This window comes from Syngnathoides biaculeatus, chromosome 5, assembly GCF_019802595.1.
Source record: "Syngnathoides biaculeatus isolate LvHL_M chromosome 5, ASM1980259v1, whole genome shotgun sequence".
Classification (NCBI taxonomy): domain Eukaryota; kingdom Metazoa; phylum Chordata; class Actinopteri; order Syngnathiformes; family Syngnathidae; genus Syngnathoides; species Syngnathoides biaculeatus.
Window position 1 is genome coordinate 29,201,939 of NC_084644.1, and position 19,086 is coordinate 29,221,024.

The following is a 19,086-nucleotide window of genomic DNA, read 5'->3' on the forward strand; positions in this document are numbered from 1 at the left end:
ACTCACAAACACGCAGTTGGGTCTCCGTGCGGCCTTGGTCAACCTCCGCTTCCCAACAAACTTCCAAGCCGGCGATCGTCAGCTTTCCAGACCCGCTTTGTTCCATCAGCCTCTTTGTGTGCATGTGCGTGTGCGCGTGTAGTCACACGGGGTGGGCCTAATGAAGTTCCGCAGCACCTCGTAGCCCGATTAAACCGCTGCCCCCTACCTCTCAACCCACTTCACCCTCCCACCCGCCGTCCTCCACCACCCACCCACCTCTGGCGCTTTTTCTCCCCCACCCCGAGGGAGCAAGCTGGCAGGGAGCGAGCTGGCTGCTATGGCAACAACACGGAACCCTCCTTCTCCCACAGGTCTCCTTAGCAACTGGTAGCTTGGCATTGTGGTAATGAGTGTGCCCGGTGTGCCAGACTTTGTGTCACACCAGCGTGTGCGTGCATGTCTGTGTGTCGGTTGTTTTATTCATGCCACTTTAACTGAGAGCACAAAATTAAGAAGCTTATTTTATTAACATGTAACCCAAACGAGCACTTCACTGACTTATCTTCAGCCTGAGTGTGTGTGTGTACGTACGGTATACGCATCATATTGTGGTTTATTATGACACGCCGGAATGCGATTAAACGGGAAATGCAAGGAATTTTAGCGCGGTGTTTGTTCGGCAGCGGCACCGACCGAAATTGAATTAAATGCTGAGAATGATGTTCATTAAAGTGTGATCAGAGGTGTTCGCTGACCTTTGGAACGTGGGAAATGAGAATGTCGTTATTATGAATGAGAACGGGAGGGTTTAATAGACACAAAAGGAAAAAAAATGGTGATTTGAGTTTCATTGCGCGTGACAAAGACAACACAATTGAATCCGTTGACCATTAAAAGGTGAATGAATGAAGCATGTAGAATGTAAATTAAAAAAAAAAAAATCCCCGTCACTGTGATAAACTCATCCGCAACGTACCTAAAGCTCCCTGGCGACACAACCAACAAAATCGACAGACACGCCTCGTCGCTCGTAAAACTCGTAAGATGGGACACTCGTACGACCCAGCGCAGGCCGAACGACGCGACCAAACACGACTGACCTGCCACAGATTGCGCGGGGTTGTCCAACCACTTTTGAGTCGCCAAGCAATTTTGCTGCCATCTGTGAATTGATCCCAAATCGCAGCTTAGCCGTGTCGCGCGTCCTTGATGTAACAGCCAATCGGAAATGCCACGTCTATCACGTGATCTTTCACAATCGCATTGATGTTTCTGCGTAGAAGCGAGATGAAGTCAGCTGCTGCTGTGCTGTACAAGTATAGTAAATATACATTGTTTTACAGTATTTGATTACTATATTTATAATTTCACCTACCTGCAGTGTTGGGGAGTAATTACACGTAACCAGATTATGTAATTTAATCACAAAATTTAAATCACTGGGTTAAAAAATGTAATTACGTTCTAGTTGCTTTGGGAAATGTCCATGATTAGAATTTTTGTTAGATTTTAAAAAGTCATCCCAAAAACTCACTTTCACGTTCTAAAGCCAACATTTGTGATTGGCTCTCTCTAGTCATTTGGAATTCTGCTGTATCCTCCAACATGAAATATTTTGTCATGGAATCTTCGAGCAAGTCTGAGATTTAAATTCATAATTACACATTGGGAGACATTAAAAATGTTGACATTTTAGTTTCATCTTTATAAATATTTTTTACTTTTAATGACACCTTCACTTATCTGGGTTGTCATGATAATATTTTAACATTTGCATTTGCGACATACATTTGCCATTAGGTCAGCATGGTATGGTAGGGCTGTTTTCCGAATGCTATGCACAGATACAGCAACAATATTATATTACACATTTTTACATTTCCTCATGTATTATAATTAATATTCTATATTGGTTATTATTATGTAGTTTATTGGGCGGCGCAGTTCTGAGGACCCAAGTTCAAACCTGGACCCGCCTGTGTGGAGTTTGCATGTTCTCCCCGTGCCTGTGTGGGCTTTCTCCAGGCACTCCGGTTTCCTCACACTTCCCAAAAACATGCAACATCAATTGGACACTCTAAATTCCCCCTAGGTGTGATTGTGAGTGCGACTGTTTGTCTCTATGTGCCCTGCGATTGGCTGCCAACCAGTTCAGGGTGTACCCTGCCTCCTACCCGTTGGCAGCTGGGATAGGCACGAGCACTCCCTGCGACCCCCGTGAGGATAAGCGGTGAAGAAAATGGATGGATGGAGAGTAGTAGTAGTAGGTAAAAATATTGTTGATATTACATTGTTAGTGTCCTGTGCATGCATAGGCCTTAAAGAGGCGGGTATGGTTTTATTTTATTTGCAGTAAAAAAAAAACAACAAATGTGGTTTATCTGGAAATTAATAATTGTAATCCACTTTTTCACAAGAAGCATCCAAAGGTCCTGCTGATACTTAAGTTCAAAATCAAGAAAAGTAAAATGTAATCAAACATAGTGAGAGTACATAAAATTAGAATGACTAGAAAGTAATTGAAATTGTTGCACAACGTTTACATTTTCAAAAGGGTTACTTGCAATGGTTCCTACATTTCCATAATAATTGTGCCAACACTATGTAACTGTGATTAAAAAGCAAAGCGTGGCGAGTCTGTCGCTGAAACACAGATGCGCAGTAAATGAATGGATGAACATTGCCTAGAGCCTCTCAAATATCAACACTCTCACCTTTATTTCTTGCCCATTTAATGTTTTTGTCATATTATAAAACCGCTCAAGCAGCTTCTTCCTTGACAATCCCGCCATGTTGTTTGTGGTTCAGTGAAAACTGCAGTTCAGTAAATGCGCTGTCTAGACTTGTTTCCCCATAAAAGACAAGGCTTTCAGTTTTTGCTTTGTAGCTCGTCGAACGATGTGCGGTGGACAGTTGCCGACTATAATTAGTTCGCGATTGTTCAGTTAAGGCAGTCAATGACTTGACATTTTGTGAGGTGTTTGCTGACCTTTAGAATGTGGGGCATTCGATTTTTGTCGTTCTAAATGAAAGTGCATGGTGTTTAAGAACAAAACAAAAACAAAAAAGAAGTCCATTAGTTTGATTTTCTCTTCACATAACAGAGGGCCCATAACCAAATCCACATGGCATCTGCTGGCTATTAAAGTGCTCTGATGTATAAATAATAACGCCTTTAGACACACAGGTGCACATGTGGACCCGCAAAGACTCACAGGTTCAGATCCTGCCCGTCTTGTCGGGAGGGGGAACAAACCCAAGACTCATAAAGCATCTCCTCTCCAGCTCCGTCGCTTTCGGTGAACAAAGGCATGGCAAAGCCAGTGGAAAATGTTAGCTTGCTCCCTAGGCACGAAGCGTGTGAAGTGCGAGCAGGCTGCCGGCCCCACAGGTGGCCGAGCCCAAACACCTGTTGTGTGAATCCTCCGTGGGCGGGTGTGAGCTCGGCCTCCCTTGCAGGTATCAGCGTCAAAAAAAAAAAAAAAAAAAAGCTCTCTGTGTCCACCACAACACTTTTTTTTCTCCTTCTCAGTTTTAACATGCGTAGGCGTCAGATGCGAGGCCCAGATTGTGTCCCCTTTACGCCCACCGGCAACACTCAGCTGTCCCTGGCATTAGCCGAGTGGATTTTCCGATCCCCTGTCCGGGTCTCAGATGCTCCGCTAATCTGTCCGCGTCTATTTTTACCCTCCAAAGCTGTGGCAGCCCTTCGCCCCTCCGCCGCCGTTGCCGCCGCCCCGATGCCAACGCTTCCCTTTGGCACCGGGGGCGGGCTTCGCTGATGGCTCGCCAACCGTTGGCTGCAATTAGTGCACAGTCAGGCAGGAATCCCCCACCAACTCCATTACAGGCCCCTCTCCACGGCGGCTTCCTGATCCGGCGCGCTTTTGGCTTTCCATTCTGAGCCTTTTCGCGAATGGCACTCCCGCGGTGTTGCGGAATAATGGGGTCGGATATGGAGCATCTTTTGAATCACTCAACTGTACAAACTCAGTCAATTTGAGTACAATGGGAGCCCAGGGAAGCCACATTGATATATATATATATATTTTTTTTTTTTAACCTCCTCACATTTGCCTTTGACATTAGAGAGCTGTTGCTTGAAAAGTGCAGTAGCCACGGTGTAGATCAGGGTTGCCGAGACTTTTTTTTTTTACCCCAAGATCTACTTCTCAAGCATCCAGCCTCTCGTGATTGACGAAAACGTCCACGTTATTTCACTTGAATCTGTCTTCTGATGCGGATACAGAGGGTTAGCCCTTGATGAAAACCAAATTTGTACGTAAGTTGGATTGTCTGTTACTAACTCATGCTAACCCAGCAAGAAAATCAGAATCACTGTAAATTATTTGCATGAAAAACAAATGTTAAGCAATCAAATCAGTCGCGTTAAGTCTGGCAGTAACTGATGAAAATGCGACAATCTCACACCACTGCGGACGCTAGGTCATTATTCGTTGCATGTGACCTAAAACTACAATATCGAGCTTGAGTACAGTAGATCTCCTCAAAGTGGATTTGGAGTTCCAACCAATCATCATTCGAAATGTGAGCTAATCTTGCCAGAGTTTGACTCGCTAGGCAAAAATAAAGGAACTTTATCGACGAATCAACACAAAATTGTACCCGTGATTATAACCTTGAATACAGAAATGGAAATTGTGACTCGCGGATCCCAGTACGTCCATCTCAGTTCATCTCTTCCCTACGCTGTTGATGTCATCATCACAGTAAATATTTTTATGAAAACCCCTTCTAGACCAACCTTGCAATAATTAGTACGTACATCTGGCAGCTTATTGAATTCATTGTTTAAAAAAAAAAATAAAAATAAAGAAAATGCGTGGGCCCCTGGTGTGAACGCAATACTTGAATGACATTGTGAGAATAGTCCGAACACGCCATTTTACAAGCTGAGAGGAGCTTAAATCACTTGGTTATTGGATGGCGTTATTACATTTACGCACACATGCCCTCATTCAGATGTGGACACTCAGTGCAAATCTGCTTAAAAAGCATTAAAAGCGATGGCTGTGAAAAGATAGATTTACATATCTGCTGCTTAAGCTGTCTAATAATAACAGTCATGTGTGTTGTGGTTTTGACGAAAAAACTGATTTGTATTTTTTTTTTTTTTGGGCACCTGGGGAAAAAGTGGTAGGACACATTTAGGAGTCATCTTGAAACATTAAAAAAAAAAGGAAGTGAAACATGAATGGATGACTGTGAAGGAATAGGTTGCATATCAAAAATGTTTGCTAATGGCCGCAAAAAAAAAAAAAAAAATCTTTACATTCGCTCTTGATACTGGAAAAATAGAGCAGTAGTTGGACCGGCAGTGGGTAACTAATTTATTAGACCGCCTGTCAATCAAAAACTCCTCCAATTTCACCAAGCATTCCACGTTTCATCATTTTGAACAGGAATGAGGAGTTTCTCACTGAATTTCACTTTTAAATAACAATAATTTGACATCTTCATGTATTTACTATAGTGTACATCATTTCTGGACATTTGAATCAGATTTGTAGGATACATTTTTGGTGCTTAATCCTTCGTTTGTGGCATGATTTATTCCTGCTTAACACGTCTGTATCACCCTTTTGTGGGGTTTGCGTGTTCTCTACGTGTTTGTGTGGTTCTGGGTTCTTCTCACATTCCAAAGTACGCATGTGCGTTGAAAACTGTGTGAGTGTGAATGTTTATGTTATGTTATTTATAATATCCAGGCTCTGATTGACCAGCGACCAGCCCTGCACTGCACATGCAGTACTGTATATGGTTTTCGCACCAATAAAGCGTCTCGAAAAAAGTGAGTACAAACCTCACGCTTTTGTAAATATACACATAAATACATTTAGGTTTATTAGGTAACATGGTAGCATAGACAACAGCAAACAGGCATCCCATGCAAGGACCCTGTTGTTTATTGTAAATGCTAATTTGCAACACCTAACCTGAGAAAGTTTTTTTTTCATCAGAATGAAACCCTAAATCATTTAACAATGACAAAATAGATCAAATACAAAGAACGAAGGCACATTAAGCAGTGACAGTGTAACAGAAAGTCAAATGCGAGCGCAGCTATTATGCAGAAATAACCAGGATTTGCTAGCTTTTTTGAAAGTGTTGACGTTTGTAATACTTTTCACATGTTCAGGTAGAGAAGTCCAAATTTTCACCCCATTCACAGAGAAAGCAGTCCAAGCAAATTATGTTGGGCAAAAGGAATGCAACACGCCCATTGATTTCTAAACCAGTGGCAACAAAAGTGAGTACACCCCTAGGTCAAAATGTCCAAATTACACTCCCTCTGGAGTTAGCCAGAACTTCACTGGCTGCCACTAGAATCCACATCCACTCTTCGATGATGACGCCACTCGTGGAGCTGGTGCTTGTTAGAGACGTTTCCTTCCAAAGATGCTCAATAGCGTTTAGGTCTGGAGACATGATTGGGCAGTCCATCTCCTTCACCCCGATTCTTGTCGTGCAAGAAATAACTGCTGGTGCCATTTATCAGACTCCACACTGATCCAAAGAATCCAATCCTGCTCCTAATGCCAGTAATAGCAGCTTTATAGAGCCTGCGTGGCTCGTAGGCCGCTTGCAGAGGTGACGGTGTCGTGCAGCGGAGGAGTAACTGTTTCTCACCTCCTAATAGAAGACTCGCCTATTTTTAATCTCTTCAATTTGATTGCATTCCAAAAACAGGCCGCCCTGCCCATCTGTCTCGCTTAAAGAAGCACCCTAAAGGGATTTTAATCATCTCGCTCGAAGCTGCTCAGGCAAATAGCTACATCTCTTGCTTGCTCTCTCACACTCTCTCTCTCACACTTATACACGCACACACACACACACACACACACACACACATGCACACAAACATTCCACATGTTCTTGGTTCATAGTCTCACTTGTCGCCAGTACAACATATTGTCTCGGCTCCTTTGTGTCATATCTGTGCAGCCATTAGGCCCTTTAGACCTCATTCAAGACTCCCACAGACACCAATCCCACCCCCTCCTCCCCTTTCCCTCGACCCTGTCCCTATTTATCCCCTAGATTCTTTATTTCCCTTCAAAGGGGAGGAGGGGGGAGAACAACGCCAGCCGTGACATCAATCAGGGAAAGTGAATATTTAGCCGGCGCTAATTTCCACCAATAGCCCGGAGACAGGCTTAGCTGACAAAACTCATTCCTGCGCAGAACAAAACTGTGCCTGTGTTGAGCCCCCACCCCCGCCCCCTCGCATCACCCGCACCCCCACTCTTCCCTCCGCCATTCCCCAGATCCATGCCGCCTTGTGCGCATGGAAAGAAAAAAAAAATCACAATAAACACAGTTAGTGCTTGTGTTGGTCCCGCTTGATTTAGTCCCATCAAATGAATGCACACCATGCAGGGATACCCCTTTTGACCAAGACATAATGGCTCCATTCTACATGAAAAATGCCGGGGTAATACCAGTGGAGTGTGGCAAGTGGCTCTACCCGGTGCCACGACAAGAGCAGCTGCTGTGTTCCTTAGCGGGGCCTGCTGCTTCTCCCTCGAGCCGGCTTCAGTCGGGACCGAGTGCTTTTATTCCCGGACCGCCCGACGGGACCGTTTGACCCGGTTCCTCTCACCCCCTCTCGGGTTCTTCTTTGGGGGTTGGTAGAGTGGGGGGGCTTTTCGAAGGCACCCCTTTGTGCGCCTGGGATGGGGCCCCTTACGGTACCTCAATTTTCCCATCCCTAACACTCCTCGTACCTCAGAATACAGCTTCGTCCATGCCAATCAGGTTATCCCACACAAATCATTGGACTGGACATAACTATTTCTTGCTTCAATCACTCCACAATTCTACAAGCAAGATTCTGATAGATAGAAACACCTTCAATATCCACATAGTATCCTGCAACACATTTTGAGATATGAGAAAATTGACTTACAAGCTCAAATGTGGATCAAATTAGATTTGTAATTCAAGATAATGATCCATCCATCCATTTTCTTAGCCGCTTATCCTCACAAGGCTCACGGGGAGTGCTGGAGCCTGTCCCAGCTATCAACAGGCAGGAGTTCACCCTGAACTGGTTGCCAGTCAATCGCAGGGCACATCGAGACAAACAGACACACACAATCACATGTAGGGGCAATTTAGAGTGTCCAATTAATATTGCATGGTTTTGGGATGTGAAGGGAAACCGGAGGGCCCGGAGAAAACCCACACAGGCACGGGGAGAACATGCAAACTCCACACAGGCGGGTCCGGGATTGAACCTGGAACCTCAGAGCAGTGAGGCTAACGCTTTCCAGCTGAGCCACCGTTCCGGCCCACGACAATAATGTAGTGTAGAAATAGTTTCAAACAGAAAAATATCACAAACTGCGATCACGAAACACTTCAATATAAATGTTTAATTTTAAATTGATTTTACTGCATCATCCTTAAAAATAAATGACTTAAACAGTCAGTGTAATTTGACAGCGTGGCATCGCACTTGCAATTGTCCACAATCGAGCACGAACAATCACGCGCGTAAAATTTGTTACGAGTAAAAATACGTAGATATTGAAGGACGACTTATTTTGTGTAGTCTTGACCAATGTTCACTCTGAACTGTGCCAGTCCGCAATTGCGCACTTGTCGCACACTCTCAGCGCACATGAAAACCGATCCAGCGCAGTGAATCACAGCCCCACGTCTTTTTTTTTTTTCAACATGGAAGCACACGGTCTCCTTCTACTTCCTAGTTTACCTGACACCGACCCCTCCGCTCTTAAAGGGGTACACTCATAATTACAAACAGAACACACACCCACAACTTTATATCTGTGGGCTTGACTGGTGGATCACACCTGTAACTTTATAACTGCGGGCATGACTGACCACGCCCGTACATTTTTCAAATGTGAGTGATTGCTTCAATGTTAATTGATTTGATTTTTTTTAATACACTAGAAGTACAATGTACTGTACCCACAAGAAAGACACTTGTAACATCCACTAACAATCCAGGCTTAATGTACCTTTTCCTCAACATTGAAAGATCTTGGTCTCTTCTTTAAGGTTCATCACTCCAACGAGACTTCCTTGACACCAATTACTAATTCCAATTAATGCTTCACCACCATCTTGTGGCAACTTCGAACCTGGAAGAAAACATACAAAATGGTTAGTCTTTTAGCAAACAGCTGAGAATACGTTCTTCAAGGAGGCGGGGACGGAGGGGGGCGCAATAGATTAATTTTTGTTCACTCACTCATTGGCTTGACTTTATGAAGCAGTCCTGACAGAGAGGAGTTGGGGGGATAAAAAGCTACCTTCAATGTAAACAAAAACATGGGTGACGGGTGTGTTTTATTTTGTGAATGCGCTGTATAATTAGACTGTCAAGACTTACTGAAGTCATCTATAACACTCTTAGAGTGGACGCTTCTATTTTACATTAGCGCGAAACGTGCTGTGTACATTAGCGCTCGGAGTTGTTTCTAGAGCTCGTACAAACACTCAAATGACTGTACCGTGTTTATTCTTTTGGCTTTGAGCAGATACATCAACTTGCATGGCTTTTTAATGCATTTGAGATGGCCTCAAAATCTGAAATATGCCACGTGGAGCATTGTAGGTGCCATTTTAAAAGTGTCCCTGTCCAAAAACAGCACTAAGATACTGTTTTCTGTGTTTATGGATATATAATTAATCTGTCAACGATCTTGAAAACAAATCCACATCAATTACCTCAGTCATCTGTAATAATGTCAGATCAGTCTGCACATGATCATGTCATGCTAGCCCGAGCGTTGGACTTAACATTTCGGTTCAGCTGTTTCTGGTGGTTGCATAAACACGAAAATGATCAGATAAGTTTTTTTTTTGTGATAGCCTTTAGCACATGTATGAGAGTCAACACTGCTGGGAAATGGAAGCTACGCCACATGGAGGTCACGAGTTCCAACCTCAGACTGTTCCACTCAAACATGGACAAAAAAAAACTTGGGGAACAACAGCGCTAAGATAGTATTTTCTTTGTTTGTAAATGTATAATTACACTGTCAACAGTCTTGAAAGGAAACCTACGCGTTTTTAAAAAGTACATTTTAGCGATGCATCAAGAATATTGTGATTTAGCGACTGCAATACTACTGTAACCAATAAATACAGAAAAGGTAACATAAACAGAGTACAGCTGGTGTAATCACAACACCTATTTTGTAATAATTAATACATTGTATTTTTTTTGTCCATCCATCCATTGTCTTTGCCGCTTATCCTCACGAGAGTTGCGGGGAGTGCTCGAGCCTACCCCAGCTGTCAACGGGCAGTTGGCGGGATACACCCTGAACTGGTTGCCAGTCAATCGTAGGGTACATAGAGACATACAGTCGCACTCACAATCACACCTAGGGTCAATTTTGAGTGTCCAGTTTAATGTTGCATGTTTTTGGAATGTAGGCGGAAACCAGAGTGCCCGGAAAAAAACCCACGCATGCACAGGGAGAACTTAAACTCCACACAGGCAGGGACAGGTTTGAACCCGGCTCCTCAGAACTGTGAGGCCAACGCTTTACCAGCTGAGGTACCGTGCCACCATTTTTTTTTTTTTGTCATTTCTGTAATTATAGACTATAAAATCCATGACGAATCAAAAGTTTGGGGCCACCAAGACACCGATTCACAACATTTCTAGGAAAACACACCGTTATGTATACACTTCTGAAGATAAGGAAGTTTCTCAGTAAACGTCAATCTTTTGAATGATGGCAGGAAATATAGTTTTGTAGTGTTCTCTTTGTGTGTGTGCGTGTGTGTGTCCTATTTGGCTGTTGGATCAAGCACAATGTAAAATCTGCATCGCCTTTATGCCAGAACAGTTTTACTGTGTCACAATGTAGATTTTGAGTTCCCTCTGTGATTTCTTTGTATTTTAATTAAAGACTTCTTCTGGCGGCACGGTGGATCAGCTGGTAAAGCATTGGGCTGACAGTTCTGAGATCCTGGGTTCAATCCCGGACCTGCCTGTGTGGAGTTTGCGTGTTCTCCCTGTGTCTGCGTGGGTTTCCACCGGGCACTCTGGTTTCTTCCCACATCCCAAAAACATGCAAGATTAATTGGACAGTCTAAATTGTCCCTCAGTGTGATTATGAGTGCGACTGGTGGCTATCTCCATGTGCCCTTCGATTGGCTGGCAACCAATTCAGGGTGTACTCCGCCTCCTGCCCGTTGACAGCTGGGATAGGCTCCAGCACTCCCCGCGACCTTTGTGAGGATAAGTGGCTAAGAAAATGGATGGATGGATGGATGGATTTCTTCTTCTTCTTTTCAATACCCTATTAAAACACACTGGCAAAAAAAACAAACTACAAACAAATTGTCATGTTAGTGTATGTGCATATGACTTTAACAGGCGGGGCCTGATGGTGTGGCGTTTGATGTTGGCAAGTCTGCGTGAGTGTGTCTGGGTGTGAGCTGTGGCTGACAGCAGGCCCTGTGAGAGTGTGCTTGTGTTTTCGCGCTCTTCCAGCATTCAGTAATTGGCTGAAAAGACCCTGGCTATCATTTCCTAATGCGTATACGCGAGGCCATTACAGTACTGACCCTGCAGCCCCTCTGGCAACTGTTCTAAATTTCCATTTTCCCCGTTTCCTTGAATACAACATTTTTCACCGGTCCTTTTTCTGAATAAGACGTCCCACCTCATCTGCTGATTGTCTTTTTCGCAGTTTGATGATGTGCAATTATTTTTATGATACTTATGACCGTCATATTGCGCATCAGCATTGGTGCTGCTGCGCTGCAGGTTGATTATGATTATGATTATAACATGTCTGTTTCACCATAGTTTATGCAGTCAGTTTTGTAGTTATTTGTATCTGTCAGGCTTTTAATTTGACTACAAACCAGGTGGCTTGCTCTCTATTGTCTAAATCGCCAAATCAGCTATCTCGACATTTTAAACCTAATGAGAGTTGATTCTGATCAGCCAAGAGAATCTTGTTCACTTTAATTGGCTGTGATTGGGCCTTCTCAATGACCTTATCCTCTTTTACTGAAAACCATATTATCCCCTTTTGACCTAATTCGGTTTGTGTGTGTGCTGGCCTGCAGTCAAAAAAAAAAAAAAAAACTACAGTATTTTCTTATAACTCTAGAACCCCACCCACCCCCCACCCACACTCCTCTCAGAAAAAAAAAAACATTATGGAAACAGAAAGTGCATCTGTATAGACCCCGCCGCCACTTCATTAATTATTTAGCGGCCTTTCTTGAAGGGCCGTTGTATTAAAGATGGGGGGGGGGGGGCATGATTTGAATAGGAAGTAGCTTCCCGGACCCGAGCGTGTGATGTGTGTGTTCCCCTGTCATTGTATGTTTCTGCGGGCTTCATTTGTCTGGCTCGGTGAGCCAGGGGGCTGGAGGAGAAATTTCCATTCTATGAATATTTAATATATAATAAAGTTTTTGATTTTATTCTATTCAATCTGAAGGGGGTGAAAAAATGGCAACACGAGCTAGACCCAACTAAAGGACAGAGGTTAGCTGGTGCAACTAGCACGGTTACACACACACAAAGATATTCTAAAATCATAGCCAATTCTCTGTCAAATGATCTATAACATTAATGAAATACTTAGTTTATTGTTAAACTTAAACACCCTGTAAAATGGACTTTTACAGGGACAGTTTAATATTGGTTAAATATTTTACATTCAATAGCAAAGATGAGGCATCCATTCGAATGTGCTCAAACATAATCAAAACGAATGTACAGTATGAAAATGAAATAAATATATACCACCTGGAGAGCAAATTTGGAAAAATTCAAAAGGAAGGCCAAGAGGAAACCATGTAAATGTCCAAACATTGAACATTAGTTAAACTATGGGAAATCCCTTACAAGATCAATAACCGGATGAATATGATGCTGGAATTGTAATATTCTTTTTATTTTTTAACATGGAGCCAATGGAATTTTATTTGCAAAGGACACAGAGAGAAGTGAAGTCAAATAAATTATTGGAACATCCTGTACTCGGCATTGGACTTATCCCATTCTACAGGTGCGTTATCATCACGTTACATGCAGCGCCGCCATTGGATCCCAGAGGATCCTGGCTGCCCCCTGCATCCATGGTGACCTGGCATGGCTCTGTGTGAGACGCCCAGCTGGGAGTGCCCCTGAATCTACTTGGGATTAGCCCAGGATTGTCTGGGATTACGCTGGGATAGAGAGGGATTAGTAGTGACTGCCTGTTTTGGGGGCGTGAGGGCTATCGTTTGGCCAAATTGCCCCCCACCCCCCCTACCCAATTCAGTCTTGGGGGAAGGAGAACTGAAGCACGCACCTGCACTGTGGGAACACCAGCAAACCTGCCCCGTTCTCTCAGATGTTCAAAGCAGACGACGCGGTGCAGACGGGCCGCACTGATGCCGATGATGACGGCCATGGCTGGCCACCGTCAGAAATCTCCCAAATCTCTCTAGCAGGTGGATTCATCAGATAAAGAGGGTTTGGGATGACAGCAAATCCCTCCAAGTTTAGTGTGGCTGCTCTTCCCTCACACGGGGATAAAATTGAGATTTGAATCAGACGGGTCACACAGAGTTTTAGCCTGAAGTGCAAGTGTAGCGCGGCCAGCGTTGGCCCCATTTACTCTCCGAATGGTTGCAGCGGCTTGAAAGCCTTTTACACATCTTAACTCTCATCACAGCCATGTAAAAACTCTTTTACTCTGAAGTACATCATCAAAACACAGACATTGCACTTGTCTTGAATGTCTCAATGAGGGCAAACAAGTATGTTTGAATGTAATAAAACCCAGTCCCTGTAGGATTTCATAGGCTGTTTTTTCATTGTTGAAACCCAATAAGACAGTTTCTGGCTGAAGTTGCCATATTTTATTTGTTTTTTTTTTTTTTTGTATGGAAAGTTGTAGGAGCAATTCAAAATTTTGCTGGTGATGATAAAAATACAATCCTGAGACATTTACGTAATTCACTTTTGTATGTAAATCGGAATATGTAGTCACTAGTCAAAATTTATCAGAATTACAGAAACTATTTTATAATCAAATGAAAGATGGTATAAATAATTCTTTGCCTTCACTCCTGTAGTTACTGGGCCCACTGAAGGAATCACAATTTCATTTGGTGCCGTCCATAACCATCATACATCTTGGGTCTGGATTGTCCTAATCCCAGAACCCCCTGCAATTGTATTTTTTTCCCCCATGGCTAACCAAATTGGAACCCATGTCTCACAACAAAGGGTCATGATTGCCAAACATGGTGCGTGTTTTCATGCAGTCACTGCGGTTTCACGCATTCGGATAACGCGATGCGCGGCGTTATCAGCGCTACTGTCTGGAATGTCGACAAACGCTTTCACCACAAAGGGGCGTCTCGGGTGTTAAAGTTCACACTCCGTCTGTAATACTACGACAGTAACATGCGCGTGGACTCTAACCGCCCCTCCAACATAGGCACATTACAAAAAACAATAAATCTGTGTGGCAAAAATAGAATTAGATGGCCATCTTGAAGGGAGGTGTGTTAGGTCTGTTCTTGAAAATCGTCATCAAGAGCTGATGGTGAATTTCATTTAGGGCACGATGTGATGGCGATGATTTGGAGCGATGGGAAAGGTTGACGGGGGAGAATGAGGGGCGGTTCGGAAGGAGTGCGGGGTGGGGGGTTGGCGCGTCGAGAAGCCGTCAGTACCGGGGAGCGGGCGTCCCCTGTGGGCCTTTGCACAGCCGAGATGAAAGGCTGTTTAGTGTTGGAGCAGCGGCATCAAAAGAACCTCTCGCTTCCTCCAGCACCCCCCATCCCCCACTCTCCTTCCATCTCTCTCACACACACACAACAATATGATATAGTTCTGCCGTTGCACGTTTACCCGGTTGCCATGGTGATGCGCCACCGGAGGTGTCACAACGAGATAACCCAAGGAGGCATTCACAGATCACCTGAATTCAGTTCGCCTCCCATCTCTCTCCCTCTCTGCGCGTTCTCTGCCAGAATTTGATTTATTTTGTTTCCCTGGTGCGCACTTCGCCGTGAATACAAATAATCTGCGACATAATGGAGATGGTGGAAGTGTGCGTACCCCTCAATCTCAATAAACCCATTGTACCACTATATTCCCAAACCACAGGGGATGCTTTTATAATTTGATACTTTTCCGACTTTGAGCGCCAAAACGCTTGACGGGCCAACAAAAAGAGCCAAATTTTGCGCATTTCGGCAACTTCAGCATCTAGCAACCCTTGAAATGTAAATGACAATACAAAAATTAGATCCTCAGAATTACCGAGTCGATGACTATACACGCTGCCAGGATAATGGGAAAGTAATTGGTGACACACTGCATAATTGAAAGCCGAGCGATTGAAAGCAGACTTGGAAAATGATTGTTGTGGGCACAGAAATGTGCCGGATAAGAAATGACAAAAAATAAGAAGCACTCAGTGACTGAATAGAAACTGGGGGTTGTAATGGAAACAGAAAAAAATGGAGGGGAGGTGAGGACGGGAGATTGGAAGTGGCAATGGATATTGGAAATTGGGATACATCCATTAGCCTTCCTTGCCCCCAGCTCAATCTCCTGCTACATCCTCCCATTCAAGGCACACTCGGGAGGGCAACAATGGCTGGCACTGAGCCAGACTGGCACAGACTTCAAACATGCTGTACACCCATCCGCAGCAGCTCGCATCAGGGCCCAGTCTGAATGGAGACGTAGAGGAGGACAGCTGGATTGAAAGAAATGAAAGTGGGAGGACTGACGTGCGTACCGAGAGCCTCTAAAGACGGAGTCGCGGCTCCCTTCAGGTTGGCGGCGGTTGACAAGGTCTAAGCGCCTCGTCACCTCGGGCTGTCCTCTGAAGGTGTTTGTGTTTTTCTCTGTTTTACGACACAGTGACTTTGGTTGACACTGATTGCACAGAAGTTTGAGTACAGTAATAATAGATGTAAAAGTGACCTGAAGAAGTAGGCATACTTGTGTGATATCACAAAGTTTCAACTTCTTTGAGGACATCTATCCATTTCGGGATCACTAGGGATAAAGCTAAAACTGATCGCGCCTGCCTGAGGCTGACAGATGGGACGTATCCTTGACTGATGGTCTGCCAATCACAGAGAGACAGTCAACCATTCACACCTACAGACAATTTTCAGTCCCCAAAGATCTGAACATGCTGTACATTTTTAAAATTGGAAGTGCCCAGAGAACACCCGCAGGCAATGTACACTACATTTTGGGGTCATTACACTAACACCAGTCCCGATTTATTTTATTTATTTATTTATGCAATACAGAGTCAGAAGAATAGATTTTCATCTCTGTTACTGTCGTAACTGTTTTTTTTTCATTTATGACCTTGAAACATTTCATAAAAACAGTTTAAAAAATTGTTACTTTATGATTATTATTAACATTTCTTTCTCTCTCTCCCTCATTTCATATCTCTCTCTCCCCCCTCGCTTCATTTAGTGAGAGAGGGAGAGAGAGAGACAGAGCGTTAATGAAAGACCATTGCATGATACGACTTCTATTGATGCACATAGCTGCCATAGGAACATAATTCCATCATAAATTGAGAACCCCTTGCATTGGTCAGAAATGCCAAAGACCCACAAGCTAAAGTTCACTGCTGACAACAGAGAAGCAGGATTTGAAAAATTGCTATATAGAGTGTTTTCATTTGTTCTCTAACACATATTTTTTTTATTCTATGTTCCTACAGAATTCCATCCGTCACAACCTGTCCCTTCACACACGTTTCATCCGTGTCCAGAATGAGGGCACTGGAAAGAGCTCCTGGTGGATGTTGAACCCCGACGGAGGGAAGATGGGCAAAGCCCCAAGACGGCGAGCTGTCTCCATGGACAACAACACTAAGTATCTGAAGAGCAAAGGGCGCATTCGAGGCAAGCGGGTCGGACGTCCCGGGATTGGAGCAGGGTCAACTGTCGTGGGTCTACAGGGCTCCCCTGACCATGGGAGCCCACCGCATAAAGGTCTACCTGGTTCTGGAGGGACTTCTGGGACAGACAGTGAGTTTGACACCTGGACAGATCTCCACTCCAGGGCCAGCTCATCAGCCTCCACCCTGAGCGGGCGTTTGTCACCCATCCTCGCAGAGGGGGAACCGGAAGAACCTGATGAGGGAGGCCTATCCTGTTCCACCTCCCCTCACCTCTACCCATCGCCCACTGCCCGCTCTCCATCCATGGGGGCAGGCAACCGCTGTCCTCCCCTTGAGCAATTGCCTCAGCTAGCAAACCTGACAGGTGCCATCAGTCTTGATGAACAGCTGATGGAGGACGGCTATCATCACCATCATTCACAGCAGCAACACCAACAGCATCCTTCTGTTGGCAGGCATAAGCACCAAACCTCAGTCTACCACTACAGTTCTGGTGTGAAGAGCCAAGTCTCCTATGGTACAGGCGGGTACGGTACGACAGGCATGGGCATGATGCGCCACCACTCGCCCATGCAAACTATCCAAGAGAACAAGCCAGCCCGGTTCTCCGGGACGATGCGGACGTACTCCAGCACCAACGCATTGCAGAGTCTTTTAACAGGAGGGTCAGCCGGGCAGCCGTACTGCCCCAAGGAAATGATGCTTGGCCTGAAGAGAGAAGGTCATCCCTTGATGTCGTGTAATGGCTCCAACCCTCACAGCCACCACGCCGGTCATCATAACGGCCACGCCCAGAGCCACAACAGAACTCACAGCCATACGCCTGCTCATAATCACAACTCATCTCATAGCCTCAGCCACAACAGCGTCAGCCATAACCACACCCCTCCCCGAGCGCTACCCCTGAACCCGTGCAGCAACGGTAACCCACTCCAGACCTATAATCACAAAGCTCCTTACCTGTACAGTCCCCCGTCACACGCTCACCTACCGGCATCCACCACTCTGCCCCCCAACCCAGCGGGGATGCTTGGCATGCCTCAGGACTCCTGCCACTTGGCCACAGCGCCACATCCGCACCCTCGTCACAACCATTACCCTGACCCACAACACCAAGCCATGGCTAACGGACCCTTCCACCACGGTCAGGGTATGGTCGGCAGCAACGGTACTGGCGGGTATCACCACGGGTACCACCAACCCCACCCGCACGATAGACTACCCGCTGACCTTGACATTGACATGTTTCAGGGCAGCTTGGACTGCGACGTGGAGTCTATCCTCCTCCATGACATAATGGACTCTGGAGAGGAGATGGACTTCAACTTTGACTGCTCCCTTGCCCAGGGGGTGGGCATTGGAATGGGAATGGGGATGGGTGTGACTATGGGCATGGGGATGGGAATGAGCGGATTGGGTGGTGCACAGCAAACCCACAGCAACCAGAGTTGGGTCCCTGGCTAAAAATAACCCATCCAGCACCCAGACAAGAACAATCTTACCCATAAAGCACTGTGCTCAACTGTGACATTCCTGACTTGACACAGAGACTATAGGACCATGTCTTTCTTTATTGTCTGTCGCCCCTTCCTCTTTTTTGGTACCCCCACCTTCCCCTGCGATCTCACTCATGTCTCATTTGGTATTTCCTCATATCAGCTATACTGTGATGACAATCTCTCAGCATCATTGATTCTTGTCTACCGTGAGAGCTGAACCTTCCATGCACTTTATCGCAAGTGTGTTCACAGAGCAGCTCTTGCAGATCCCGGCATGTTTTGATTTGATAAACTGTCAGAAATCAAACTCAAATGGGACCCTTAATCAGTCATTGTCAGAAGTAGGGACCAAAAAGTACAACAACATAAAAAAAAAAAAAAAAAAAAAAAAAAAGATTCCTTGCTGAATTATGATTGCAGCACGTTAACACAAAAACTCAATAAATGCAAATCAATTTTTGATCCGGAACGGTTTTCCTCATAATGAAATTCATGCTCATGAGGTCCAATCAATTCTCACCAATGTCTTAGCGCGCCATTCCTGTTATTTACAGCCTCATACATCCAGACCTTGGCACTTTGACTCTTCTGTTGGACGCGATGTTTAGTTAATGTCCTCTTGCCATTCGGGCAAGGCGCGTTGTCACTACATCACCAAATGGATTCTATCATTATTCGCTTGCATGCAA

General features: G+C 44.8%; 1 protein-coding gene across 1 annotated transcript in view; it reads left to right on the forward strand.

The window, feature by feature from the left end:
• Window positions 1–18,753, forward strand: part of LOC133501421 (forkhead box protein O3-like) — a 57,580-nt gene extending 38,827 nt beyond the window's left edge. The window contains exon 2 of the mRNA XM_061821183.1: window positions 16,716–18,753. Within this exon, the coding sequence (XP_061677167.1) occupies window positions 16,716–18,362 (1,647 nt within the window). The 3' untranslated portion in view covers window positions 18,363–18,753. The remainder of the gene's footprint in view (window positions 1–16,715) is intronic.
• Window positions 18,754–19,086: the final 333 nt, after the last annotated feature.